We start from the raw sequence: 12,547 nt of genomic DNA on the forward strand, positions 1-12,547 counted from the left end.
ATATCGGGTAAGTCCTTATTGAACCACTGGCTTTAAGTGCCAACTTCTGTGGACCTGTCTGGTTTCTACCTGGTTGGGAAGGTAAACCAGGTACTTGTCTCTGAAAGCTTCTTGGCTTTTCATGAAGCAAATGATAAATGTTCGCCAGCCAAAGACCCAGGAGAAATGTATCCCTGCCTAACTGGTACCCGCTCATCTCAAGTTAGAGTCAACATTCTAACCTGTCTCCCAGGTGTAAAGAAGATCTTTCTGTTGTTTTCTAAAAATGTGGCCATAACCTGCCTTTCCCTGGATATTTCCGAGCAGAGAAATGCAGAGTAAATAAATGAGACGGTACGTTAGCTTCACGCCTACCTGACTCTCCTACAACAGAGTTCCTGCTGCTACTTGATCCACCCTGCCCTTTTTCTCCACCACGCTGTCTGACAACTTGAAGTTTTGTAAAACCCAAACGGAGAACAAACTATCTGGACAACAGAAACAAATCTTCCCACTGGAGCTGGCATTCTGGGTTAGTGAGTTGTGTACACAGCCATGGTGTCTCAGCCACGTATTTCCAATCTTGAAATGAAATCCAGTCGAAAGCCATGAAGACACAGGAAGAGCGGGCACGTAAACTGCTCTGAGTGCAGACCTATGCAGGAGAGCTAGAAGACATGGTGATAATTTAAAAGATCACACACAAAAGCTTTAATTCAGTGAGAGAGAGAGAGCGAGATGGAATTCAGTTTTATTTTGTCCTCTCTGAAACTTCCACTTACACCATGGCCTCGTCTATCAAAGAGGAGGAGGAAGAGGAAGAACTCTGCCCGTCACCACAGAACTCAAGTACTCAGGTACTTGCTCCTTAGAGGCAGCAGGGTATTTCTTTCTCCAGTTGTTTGGCTCCAAGAGATTACACTTTCAGTACCAGTGTAGTGAGGAACCACTGGCAAACTGCTGGAAATGTCTTCTGGATTAATCAGTGTGTCATTTCATAAAGTGCTTCTGGAGTCAAAATCTTGTCAAGCTGTCAAAAGTGTCCATACTTTTGCAACACAATGGATAAAAGAATCCCAATGGGTATGTCACTGAGTCCTTCCCAGCCGGGTCTCGTTATTGGCACTGCCACTTTAGCCACCGAGTCGCTGGCCCTCACCCCAGGCAAAGCCTCCTGGCCGCTCTTCAGGTAGTGGATTGTAATTTGGATCTTCATCTGGTGTATCAAAAATAGCCTTCCTAAAAGACAGCCAACAGATATAATTTAGTCCCAGAGTCATCTTACGTCCTCAATACTACTCCAAGATCAAAAAGATCCCATGAGGTTTCCACCAATGGACAAGCAGTACGTCTGCCTACCAGTGAAACAGTTACCATATTTTGAAGGGATTCATAATTATTTCACATTTACATTAACTTTTACCTCCTTTACTAATTTTTACTACAAAAGCAATACGTGTAATTGTAGCGAAAACAGGAAATATATACGAGCAAAACATCCTAAGTCACCAGAGGTAATGACACTTTCAATATTCCTCCAGAACTTTTATATATGTAATTTTACAAAAGTTAGACACTACTTCTGTTTTGTAACCTTTCCCTAAATCGATCATGAATGTCTCCCCACAACCAAGGTATCACCCAATATCCACTGATAGATGAATAGACAAACAAAATGGTATATACATACAATGGAATATTATTCAGTCTTAAAAAGAAAGGAAATTCTGACACATGCTACAACATGGATGAACCTTGAAGACACTGTGCTAAGTGAAATCAGCCAGTCAGAAAAGGACAAGTACTGTACGTTTCCAATTATATGAGATACCTAGAGTTGTCAAATTCATGGAGATAGAAAGTAGAATGGTGGTTGTCAAGGACTCGGGGGAAAGAAGGAATGGGGAGTTAATGTTTAATGGATACAGAGTTTCACTTTTGTAATATGAAGAGTTCTATGGATGGAAGGTGTTGATAGAAGCACAACGTGAATGTACTTAATGCGACTGAACAGTACACTCAAAATGTATAAGATGACAAATTTTATGTATACTTTATTGTAATTAAACTTTAAAAAAAAACTAACAAGTTATTCCAAGAAAAATCACACGGAGCATAAGAAGGGATAGCAAACGTCCAAAAGACTTTTAAAATACTACGATATGGTCATTCAAAATTTCCTTAAAGAATTAACCATTAAAGAAGCATCCTCTATTTGCATTCATGTTTTTTATTGTACTTGCCCACAGCTGATGAAATTAGATTATCTGAAAACTCCTGTTTTATACTGGGGTCAGAAAAAGCGTCTATATTTCAATACGAGCTCCTTTAATTCTTACAAATTAACAATAAACAGGCACTAAAAGAAAAATAAAGAGCGGAACAAGCAATTCAAAAAGGAAATCCAAATGGTTAAAAAACATGAAAATGTTTGCTCTCACAAGAATTAAAGGAAAGCATGTTAAAAACTGAGGGCCCCCCCCATCTACTTCCCAAACATTAGGTAGGGCAGAACAAAGCAGGTGTCCATGCGGGGGGGGATGGGGGTGGGGAGGGGTGGAGCCATGGTGGCCCAGAGCAGGGTGGGGGTTAGGGGAGCAGCCTTGCATAGGGAATCAAGAGCCCAACTGACGCATGCACACATGGAGCTGGCCTGCTGCAGGGTGCCAAGAGCCTGAGTAGGGTAAGGAGGGCACCCCCATAAGAGGGCAGCCTGACATAGGGAGTGTGAGGTAGAGCAGGGTGAGCAAGGCATCCATATGGAACAGGGGGACACAGTGATGAGAGACTGGCTACATATGGGGGTATTAATTAAATAAGTAAAAACATTAATGATAACAGGAATCGGGTTTCTCACTGTCAGTGAGAATGGGGAAATATGGAAAGGGGTGGATTGTCATAAAATAGACAACTACTCAGCAAAAAAGGGAACAAATTACTGTTACAAGAAAAACAATGTGAGTTTCAAAAACATTATGTTGAATGAAAGAGCCCTTATACAAAGGAGTATATACATACTATATGATTCCACTCATGAAGCTGTAGAACATGCAAAACTAATCTGTGGAGCAACAAAATCAGCATAGTGATTGTTTCTTGGGGGAAGGGGGCAGGGTTGACAGGAAAGGGGCTTGAGAGAACTTTCTGGGTAATGGTAATTTTCTCTTGATAGGAGTTTGGGTTACATAGGTATGTGCGTTTATGAAAACCCATTAGTCGAAACCCTTGCGATTTGTGTATTTTGTTGCATATAAACAAAGAACTCTAGTTAGGGACTTCCCTGGTGGCACAGTGGTTAAGACTCCACACTCCCAATGCAAGCAGCCCGGGTTTGATCCTTGGTCAGGGAACTAGATCCCACATGCACGCTGCAACTAAGAGTTCACATGCCACAACTAAGGAGCCCGCCTGCTGCAACTAAGACCTGGTGCAACTAAATAAATAAATTAATTAATTAATTTAAAAAAAGAATTCTAGTTAGTGATATACATTCTAAAATATTTAGAGAATTAAGTATACTGGAATGGAAAGATGGATGGAGGGACAGATAGATGTACAAAAAGCAAGAATAGTAAACTGTTAATTGTAGAATCTATGTGGTAGGTAAATGTGACTGTATAATTTTTTCCACTTTTCTGTAAGTTTGGAAATTTTCATAATAAAATATTGGAGGAAAAATATAGAAAGGAAAAAAAAATGAACGAATCACGTGGAGTTGTACCAGAACTGCGAGTATCCGCATAAACCCATGTTTAAAAAACACACAGATCTGAAAACATACATGTATATACACTCATATGCATATGTATATAATTGCCTTGCTCTGTTCACTGAGAGGACTTGGGAGTAGTAATACTCCAAAAGCAATAAGCACATCTGCCGCCCAGACCTTGGCTTCTAAATACCATTCTCTACTAAAAAGGAACTAGGGCTTCTTAAAGAAATAGCTGATTCTACAACTGGGTCAAGAAGAGCACAAGATGAGCCTGGGATATCTTGCTAGGCCAGAAAGTAATAAATTGTTTTTTTAAAAAAAAAAAAGATGGGAGCACGTTGAAAAGTACTTCAAAGCCAGTTTAAGGAGGTTCCCCTTGGCCAAATCTGGGACAATATAAGCATCAAAATAAACAACAATAATAAGGGATTATAATCCATGAATAAAACATGAAACCATGGATTCTTGCAGATATAAATGAATTGAAATTTGATAAGAAAAAGGATGTTTACGTAGTCTCAAAGTACCTCCCCACAAAACACTTAATTACAAAGGGGAAAAAAAGTAACTTTGGTAGTGGAGAAGTCCTGCAGATACCTTAACCAAGTAATCAAAGTGATTACCACCACTTTGGCAAATTCAACCAATTGAAATCCTGTGCCAATAGGCTGCAATCAGAAGAACGCAGTATCACTTCTCTGATATTCCTGCCACAGATGCAAAACCTGAACCTAAATGTGAGGGAACATCAGACAAACCCAAATTGAGAGACATTCTACAAAATGGGGTTATAATCTTCAAAAACATCAATGTCACGAAAGACAAGGTAAGGCTGAGGAACTGCTCCACACTGAAGGAGACTAAAGAGACATGGTAACGAAGTGAAACACCTGAATCTGAACTGCATTCTTCTGCTATAAAGAATATTCTGAGGACAACTGCCAAAAGTGGAATTGGGTCTGAGAATTAATGTTTATTTCCAGATTTTGACTATGTAAAAGACTGTCCTTGTTTACAGAAAGTGCACATTAAAGGGGGTCATGGGGCTCTCCCACATTTGATGAAGATGTGGGGAAATGGACACTTACAGGTTGCTGGTGGAAATGTAAACCTGAATATCCATTCTGCATGGCCGTTTGGCAATAAACTGAACAGCTATTCTACTTGTAGGAATTTATCCTTTGAAAATAATCATGGATGTGTGCAAAGGATGTGCTGCTACACATGCTATATGGATGTGTAGCTACAGGAATGTTCACCACTCCAATCATGGAAGGAAGAGCAAGAAGGATGTCAGTGTCCATCCCTAAGAGACTCGTAAATCGTGCTCCATTCGTATCGGGGGTATCATGCAGCTGTTACAGTTCTGTCGGACATTTATGATGGAAAAATGATTATGATATATTACATTAGAAAGAAGCTTATGAAATAGCATTTTTTAAAGAGTACACAGACAGTAAAAGGCTCATGAATACATATTAAAAAGTTAACAGTGGTAGCCACTGTTATATCTAAATGGTGGGATTATGCAGGATTTTACTTTCTTGATTTTGCTTATTCTACAATCAACATTTAATAATAAAAACTCACATTTTATTCCTCAAGTGAACCCTTTTTAATGAAGTACGTCCCAAGGACACAAAATTCTGGCATAGAAGGAGGTCCTATAAATCAAAGCTCTACCCTCAGGAAACTGAGATGTGAAAAAGCAGAAGGGACTTGCTTAAAATCACATGGCTGGTTGGCAGAACAAACAGCCTGTACCTGGTTTCCAGCCCAAAGCTATTTCCACTCTACTTCACTGCTTATCTCTATCACCTGTTTGGAAGACCAGACATTCCACCTTTAGAAACCTCCCTCTAGTCAGTTTTGCCCATTTCGCTACTTCACCTCCCGAAACTCAGACAGCATCCTTCATGAAACCAACAGGCTCCTCCCTGGGACAGGAAGTGCTGGTGGTCAGCTGGGACAGCAATTACCACATCACCCTCAGGACACCTTGAGCCTCCTGCCACAACTCTGGCATGGTCTGTTCCTACCCAATCCAACTGCTCCTCAACGGCAGCCAGATTGCTCAATCTCCAAATATTTACTGGCCTGAACGATGCGTGCTGGGAGGCCCGGTTTATCTGCAAGGAACGTGTAACCTGGTGTTAAATACTCACAGAATAGATGGTGTTTTCAAAATTCTTATTCCACCAGGTTGATTGGGAAATACATCTTCCAAGAAAAAATATATGTGTCCAACTGCAATACCTAGAGTCAACCAGAAATAAAGGATGAGGGAGAGGATTAGAAATTTGATGGCAGGAGGCTCTACCAACAAAAATTTCTTCTCTTTAGGAAGAAATGTCAATATACTTATTAACATCTTGAAAACTAATATTGTAGTCTTTGAGCATATAACTATCAGATAATCCTATAAGAGCTGTATATGAAGGCCAGGCAGGATTAACATGAAAAATGGTGACAAAATAAGTTTGCAAGTAAAATAACAGAAAAAGTAGTGCTAAGAATCTTACCCAAGAGGTCCACAATGATTGAGTTCCCCAACAACAAGGAAAAGCCCATGAGCACCCAGGGTAGAAAGGGGGCCTGGAAATTGAGAAGGCCGAAGAAGTTCATGCGGACATACGGGTTCCTTCGGCTCCACACGTAGACAAGCATTATTGTAAAGGCCTGGCCCAAGAAAACTAAGCTCACAAACAAACCAAAAAGCTAGCGGTTGGCATTAAGGAAAACAGCAACATTAAGTATAATAGGGAAGACTGGGCAAGGGAACTAAGGATTGTGTTCTAACACACATTTGAATTAGGAAAGGCGAGCAGTAGTTACATCTTTAGGAAAAAAAAAAAAAAAAGAAGTCTGAAAATAATTACCCAGAGCCATCAGGCAAAAACCTGCTTAGGTGACATCATCTGAAGTGTTGCTAATTCAAATTAATATTCTGCTTTCATAAAGTTCTTGCCTCTTTGGAGTATGTGTTAATTCCTTGGTCAGTGATCACCATGAGGACCTTTACAAACATGAATCAAGCCAGCTGGAGCAAAACCATCTTGTCAGACAGGGCTACATTCAAGTCCGGTACTCAGTTGACAATTCTTTTTTCAAAAAAGTAATTTATTTAACTAATAAGAAACTATTGTATAGCAAAGGGCACTCTACTCAATGCTCTGTGGTGACCTAAAAAATGGGAAGGAAATCCAAAAAAGAGGGGCTATATGTATACGTATAGCTGATTCACTTTGCTGTACAGCAGAAACTAACAACATTGTAAAGCAAATACACTCCAATAAAAATTTTAAAAAAAGTTTTGATGTTGACCAAAGAAACGTCTTACCAACTTAGCTTAAAAGTAAAGTACACCCATCAACAAGAATACATCTAAGATACTTAATAGTAACCCACCTGGGTTAACAGTTCCTCTGACTTGCTCACAGTAGAAAAGCATCCTGTCCAACCTCTAGGCTTAGAAAAGCTGCCACATAAAGTACGCTGTAAAATAAATAGGAGCCTGAAGCTAATATCTGGGGGGTCTACTTTTATCTGTTCATTCCGAGTATCTAGTGAATTTTGGGAGACAGATGAAAAGCTTTAGGAAGAGAGAGGGAGTTCTTTAATATTTTCCTGTATTTGTTCTATTTGTCGAAGGATACAGTCATTAAGAATCCACCAAAAAGGAACATAAATACAAAGTCTGCTGTCCGACCTCGGAAAGAGCCTTCTTCTAGCATTCGACAGTAACGATATCTTAAGTTCCAAGTTAAGAAAATGTTAAGCACACAAATATGAAGAAAGTAAATTTTTTTTTTTTTAATTTTTTTTGCGGTACGCGGGCCTCTCACTGTTTTGGCCTCTCCCGTTGTGGAGCACAGGCTCCGGATGCACAGGCTCAGCGGCCATGGCTCACGGGCCCAGCCGCTCCGTGGCATGTGGGATCTTCCCGGACCGGGGCACGAACCCGCGTCCCCTGCATCGGCAGGCGGACTCTCAACCACTGCGCCACCAGGGAAGCCCAAGAAAGTAAAATTTAATGTACCACTTAAGTACACTTGGACTCCACTTTATGTGTAAGAAGTCAGCCTTTGTTCCTATAAGAATATTTATGAGTGGTAGTATGGTTGCCTCTCTTTTACCAGGCATTTTAGGCAAGGTGAAGAGAAGACCGGCTCCATGTTTTACAAAAACTGTTCCTGATTGGGGAACTAAGCCAGACACCACATAAACATGCTTCCCGTCACCAACTACACCTTTTCAAATTTGTACTGTCTTTCCCATGTTCAGCCACACCATAATCTACACCATCCTTGCTTTTTCACAACCTAATTTGGAGGAAATCCCCATCAAGAAGCTTCATGGAAAAATCTGCTTTTTCAGGCCAGGGAGTTAAGCATTGCTATACCTCAGTCAATAAGGAGGCATTACAATGAAAAAATTTAATTATTAGAAACTTACCAGAATGATACACCATACAGAAGACACAGGGATCCATCCTAGGGCAGGAATCCTGTCACCCCTAAAAGGCCCTTTGTCTACTGCAGATGAGCTGAGCTGTAACTCCCCTCTTAATCCAGAGGGTCGGGGTGCAGGAGAAATGCCCTGCTCAATGGCCCCAACTACCATCTGATCAGAGCACAACTCTTCCTCTCTTTCAACAAACTGGAACATGGCGAGCCCAGGAGACACGGCACTGTCTTTCCAACCAGTGGAACCAGCAACCAAGATCCAAGGAGATCTCAAGTTCTCCATCTCCCGTGAACCCACTCCCAGGTTGTGTTTTATCACTTGGGGCCCGTCAGTGTTATTTTGTAAGTACGCCTCAATTAAATCACTTCTGCTCTCCTTTGATCAGATCTGTAAGTGGCTTATGGGCAAAAACGTAAACATTTTACGGTTAAATACCTCCCATTCGAATAAACAGTGACCTATAAACACCCTCAAAACATTACTAACTGACCAACTATTCTGTGTATCACTGCACTGAACCGGTAGCCAGAAGTTACAGCTAAGATGGTAACAAAAATAACAGGATTAATAGTTTCAAACAATATTGTATTTCCTAAGTAAACCTAAAGTTTTTATGCTAACCCCACTTAGTAAAGGATACAGAAAAATCATGTTAAATAAAAAATTGAATCCAACTGGCCCAAAAAATAAGAAATTGGTGATTAGCCTCCATATCTGTTAAAAGAAAAAAATCAAGAGAAAGATAGATTAAGTAAAATATACGAAAACATTTTTATATTAAGACGAAGGAGATATCCTATGACTACAAGGGTTGGAAGGCCATGAATAGGTGATACTATGTCTGAACTCAAAAGGGAGGTACACGATCTGACACTGAATTTTTGTGCTGCTTCAGTGAAAGATGTCACTTGCCCCAGGAAATTTCTAAGGATAGTAGGACAGAAAACTTTAAATTGTGATTCTTTTTTTTTTTTTAAACCCATACTATATGGTCAGGCAAATTATGGGAAAAGTTTGATGGAAAGACTAGGTTAATTTGCAGAATAGTGCTTTCATATATGTAGTATCACAATCTAATGAATAGTCTCAAGATATGAAAGGAAAATTGCTGGATCTAATATCAATTGCTAAGAAATGTTTCCATATCAGTTGTCAGAAACATCCAGAGTGAAGAGTAATTCTAAAGCAAATACTCAAGTTCTAGTCTGAACAAAGAGCCAACTCCCTGTAAGTAAAGACCTAATACTTTAACAATTAGAGTCTAATTGTATCTAATGTGTATCTGTGTATCTAATTGGTAGATACACAGACACTCATTTTCAAACCCTGATATACTCTTACCCACCCAAACCATCCACACCTGCAATAAAAACAACTACTCACAATGACAGAACACTTAACATTTAAAGTGTTTTAAAATATTCTGTTCTCTCATGTGATCTTAATTATCCTGTGAGATGAGCAGGTTGGCACTACCATCCCCATTTCACATAGGAGGAAAGTAAGAGACCTGGATGATTTTAAAATGGCCTGCCCAAGGACACACAGCTTGTATAGGGAGACTGAACTCAAACGTAGAAATCCTAATTCCAACTGCAGATACTGGTGTCAAGCGTTTAACCTCAGGGGCTTCCTTGGTGGTCCAGTGGTTAAGACTCCATGCTTCTACTGTAGAGGATGCGGGTTTGATTCCCTAGTTGGGGAACTAAGATCCCGCATGCCACATGGGTGGCCAAAAAATCTCCCCCAAAAACAAAAAAACAAGAGTTTAACCCCAGGCAAAATCAAATCTCATTTGTTTGGATGGAGCTATAGCTCCCAGCGAAGGCCAAGTGAGTAGAGGAGGAAGAATGCAGTTATAAGGGCCACAGGTCTGCTTTATGCATCATTTAATTCTTAAGAATTGGTAACTTTTTTTTTTTTTTGGTACGCGGGCCTCTCACTGTTGTGGCCTCTCCTGTTGTGGAGCACAGGCTCCGGACGTGCAGGCTCAGTGGCCATGGCTCACGGGCCCAGCCGCTCCGCGGCATGTGGGATCTTCCCGGACCGGTGCACGAACCCGTGTCCCCTGCATCGGCAGGCAGACTCTCAACCACTGCGCCACCAGGGAAGCCCCAAGAATTTGTAACTATTAAAGTTGAAACAATTCAGGATTGTTTACTACATACTAACTACATCCAGGATTTTAGAGTCCTCAACCTAGTGAGGAGACAAGCATGTAAATAAGTGCAAGTATGAGATGAGAGATATAAAAAAAGTATTTACAGATACTCTAAGGACACAAGGGAGGATGAATCTGAGAAGGCTACACAAAAGCTGCATCTGGAAAGACAAGCTGGAGTTCAGTGGGTATACAGTGAATGAAACACATCTGGGACAAAGGCAACAGCAGGTGTAGAGACAGAATTACTGGTTTTGGGGTCTCTCTCTTACTCCAACTATACCTATATGATCATTCTAGAACAGGAAAACACATCTCTCTTTTAGCACTCAAATTACTGGAAAGGACCAGCTCTCACTGTAATCTAATACACTGACATGTTGTCTTCGATGTCAGTCTTCTGGAGTTCTGTTAGGATGATGTGATCCCTGGAAGATGGATCAGAACACTAACTGAACTGAGTTTCTGAACAGGACCATAACAGTAACACCAAGGTGGTAGGTGTGGTACATGGTGGTGAGTGCACAAAATAAGGGCATCCTGTGAGACTCTCCCTGGACAGCCAGCTGATCAGTCTCCTCTCAATCTGTAACATTAACTTTGAACCAGTGATTCCTAAATACAGGAACTGGACACATCAAATCAAAACCGTGCAGGGAACTTTAAAAATAAAATACAGATTCTTAATTCCTACACTTGGTGATTCTGATTTGGTACATGATGAGGAGCTTGAGAATCTCTTAAAAGTTCCAGGCTGCAAGCATCACTGCTTTGTACCCTGCCCCCGCCAACTCCATACGCCTTATAATCAAGTATTCCCACTGAATTCTTTGAGACAGTATATGACAGGATTAGCTACTAAAATGTAAGAAAACCAAGTTTAAAAACTGAGGCATTAATGGCGGTTGTGATGGACCACTTACTTGAAAGTGTTTAAAGATTAATTCGGGATTGAAGTACAACTGAAAAGGTGTGATCAATTCCAACTGCTGAAATAGAAAAAGAATTTCTTCAAGCAAGTCAATCAAGAAACAAAATATCATCATTTACAACAAAAGATTAATAGGGCCAGCAATTTCCCACTCTCAGTCACTTAGTCTGAATCATTTAAGGCTTTCTTCTTAGGCTGGAGGAAAAGGATGGTAAAGAATTGTGTAGAATTGATACAATTCTTTGTATTCCCCAATACCTAACACAAAGTAAAAGTCTGCTTGATGTTTCAATAGTTAAGGGTAACGTGAAGGTATGGAAGGCAGGTGGTGATATCTTAGATACAGGGCAAGTAAGAGCAGCTGCTACGAATCTGTCCAACACATGGGCACCACCTGAAACAACTGTGTGAAGCAACAGAATTCACTCAAAAGAACCAAGACTCAATACCCTGCCACCGTGAAGGCTGGGTGCTTCCAGCCAACCTCTATTACAGACTCTCTGTATTTCAAGACTTTTCCGCTCGACAACTTCCAGCTTTCTATCCTCAATATCTACGTTTCTCCAGTAAGCGGACCCTTCTTCCACTAGTCACCACATTATCATCTGGCCACCGCAGGAGTTCTGACACGTTTCCTGGGTGGGCGGCTCCCACCCAAGCCCTGACTTGGTACAGATCCTGCCTTTATTTCTCAAAAACTGACCCTCAGTCCTGATCCCCCAGCCCTCTTGGAGCAGCACTCCCTTCTAGGGTCACCGGGTAAGCACTCACGAGGCCACTCCGAACCCCAAAGTGAACCCTGTACGCCTCCACCCACCCTTGAGACCAACCCCTCTGAGCTTCCCGGAGGCCCAAACCCCAGTTTCCTGAGGACCCGGTTATATCCAGCACGGATAATGAGAAGCTGGCGCTGTAGCTGCTCACCACAGCAGCGGTGGTGAGGACGCAGGCGGTGGTGTAGGCGCGGCTGACCGGTGGGATCTGCAGGTACTCCAACCGGAGGCTCTGGTACGCCATCTTCCCCGCCGCCGCCGGCCCCCCACCCCCCCCACTTCCCCTTCCGCCAGTCTGTCCCAGCGGCGGGGCGGGATCAGGGCGGGGCCCTCCCCTTTACCCTGCTGCCCAATCAGCGCTGCTCAGTTGGTCAGCCACCAATCGCTAGAGCCCGAATGAAAGCACACTCGCCAATCACGAGTTGTGTCTCCGCGGCGGCCCAGCCTCGCTTCTCCACCCAGCTACGTCACGGGAAAGAGGGTGAGTACCGCTTCCTTCCGCCAATCCCCGCAGGCCACAG

At 41.8% G+C, this 12,547-nt stretch overlaps 1 protein-coding gene across 2 annotated transcripts; it reads right to left on the reverse strand.

Moving 5' to 3' along the window:
- Positions 1–712: 712 nt before the first annotated feature.
- Positions 713–12,547, reverse strand: DERL2 (derlin 2). Of its 2 annotated transcripts, none has more exons than XM_032615258.1 (7): positions 12,178–12,547; positions 11,246–11,311; positions 8,802–8,875; positions 7,351–7,444; positions 6,217–6,412; positions 5,860–5,950; positions 713–1,218 (listed from the first exon to the last, which is right to left on the reverse strand). In XM_032615258.1, exons 1-7 carry the CDS (start codon positions 12,268–12,270, stop codon positions 1,113–1,115), a joined length of 720 nt encoding a protein of 239 aa, XP_032471149.1. In that variant the 5' UTR covers positions 12,271–12,547; the 3' UTR covers positions 713–1,112. The 2 variants fall into 2 exon arrangements, with proteins under 2 accessions (XP_032471149.1, XP_032471150.1); XM_032615259.1 differs by having other exon boundaries at positions 11,246–11,308; positions 12,178–12,283.

The sequence above is a fragment of the Phocoena sinus genome, chromosome 20, assembly GCF_008692025.1.
Source record: "Phocoena sinus isolate mPhoSin1 chromosome 20, mPhoSin1.pri, whole genome shotgun sequence".
NCBI lineage: Eukaryota > Metazoa > Chordata > Mammalia > Artiodactyla > Phocoenidae > Phocoena > Phocoena sinus.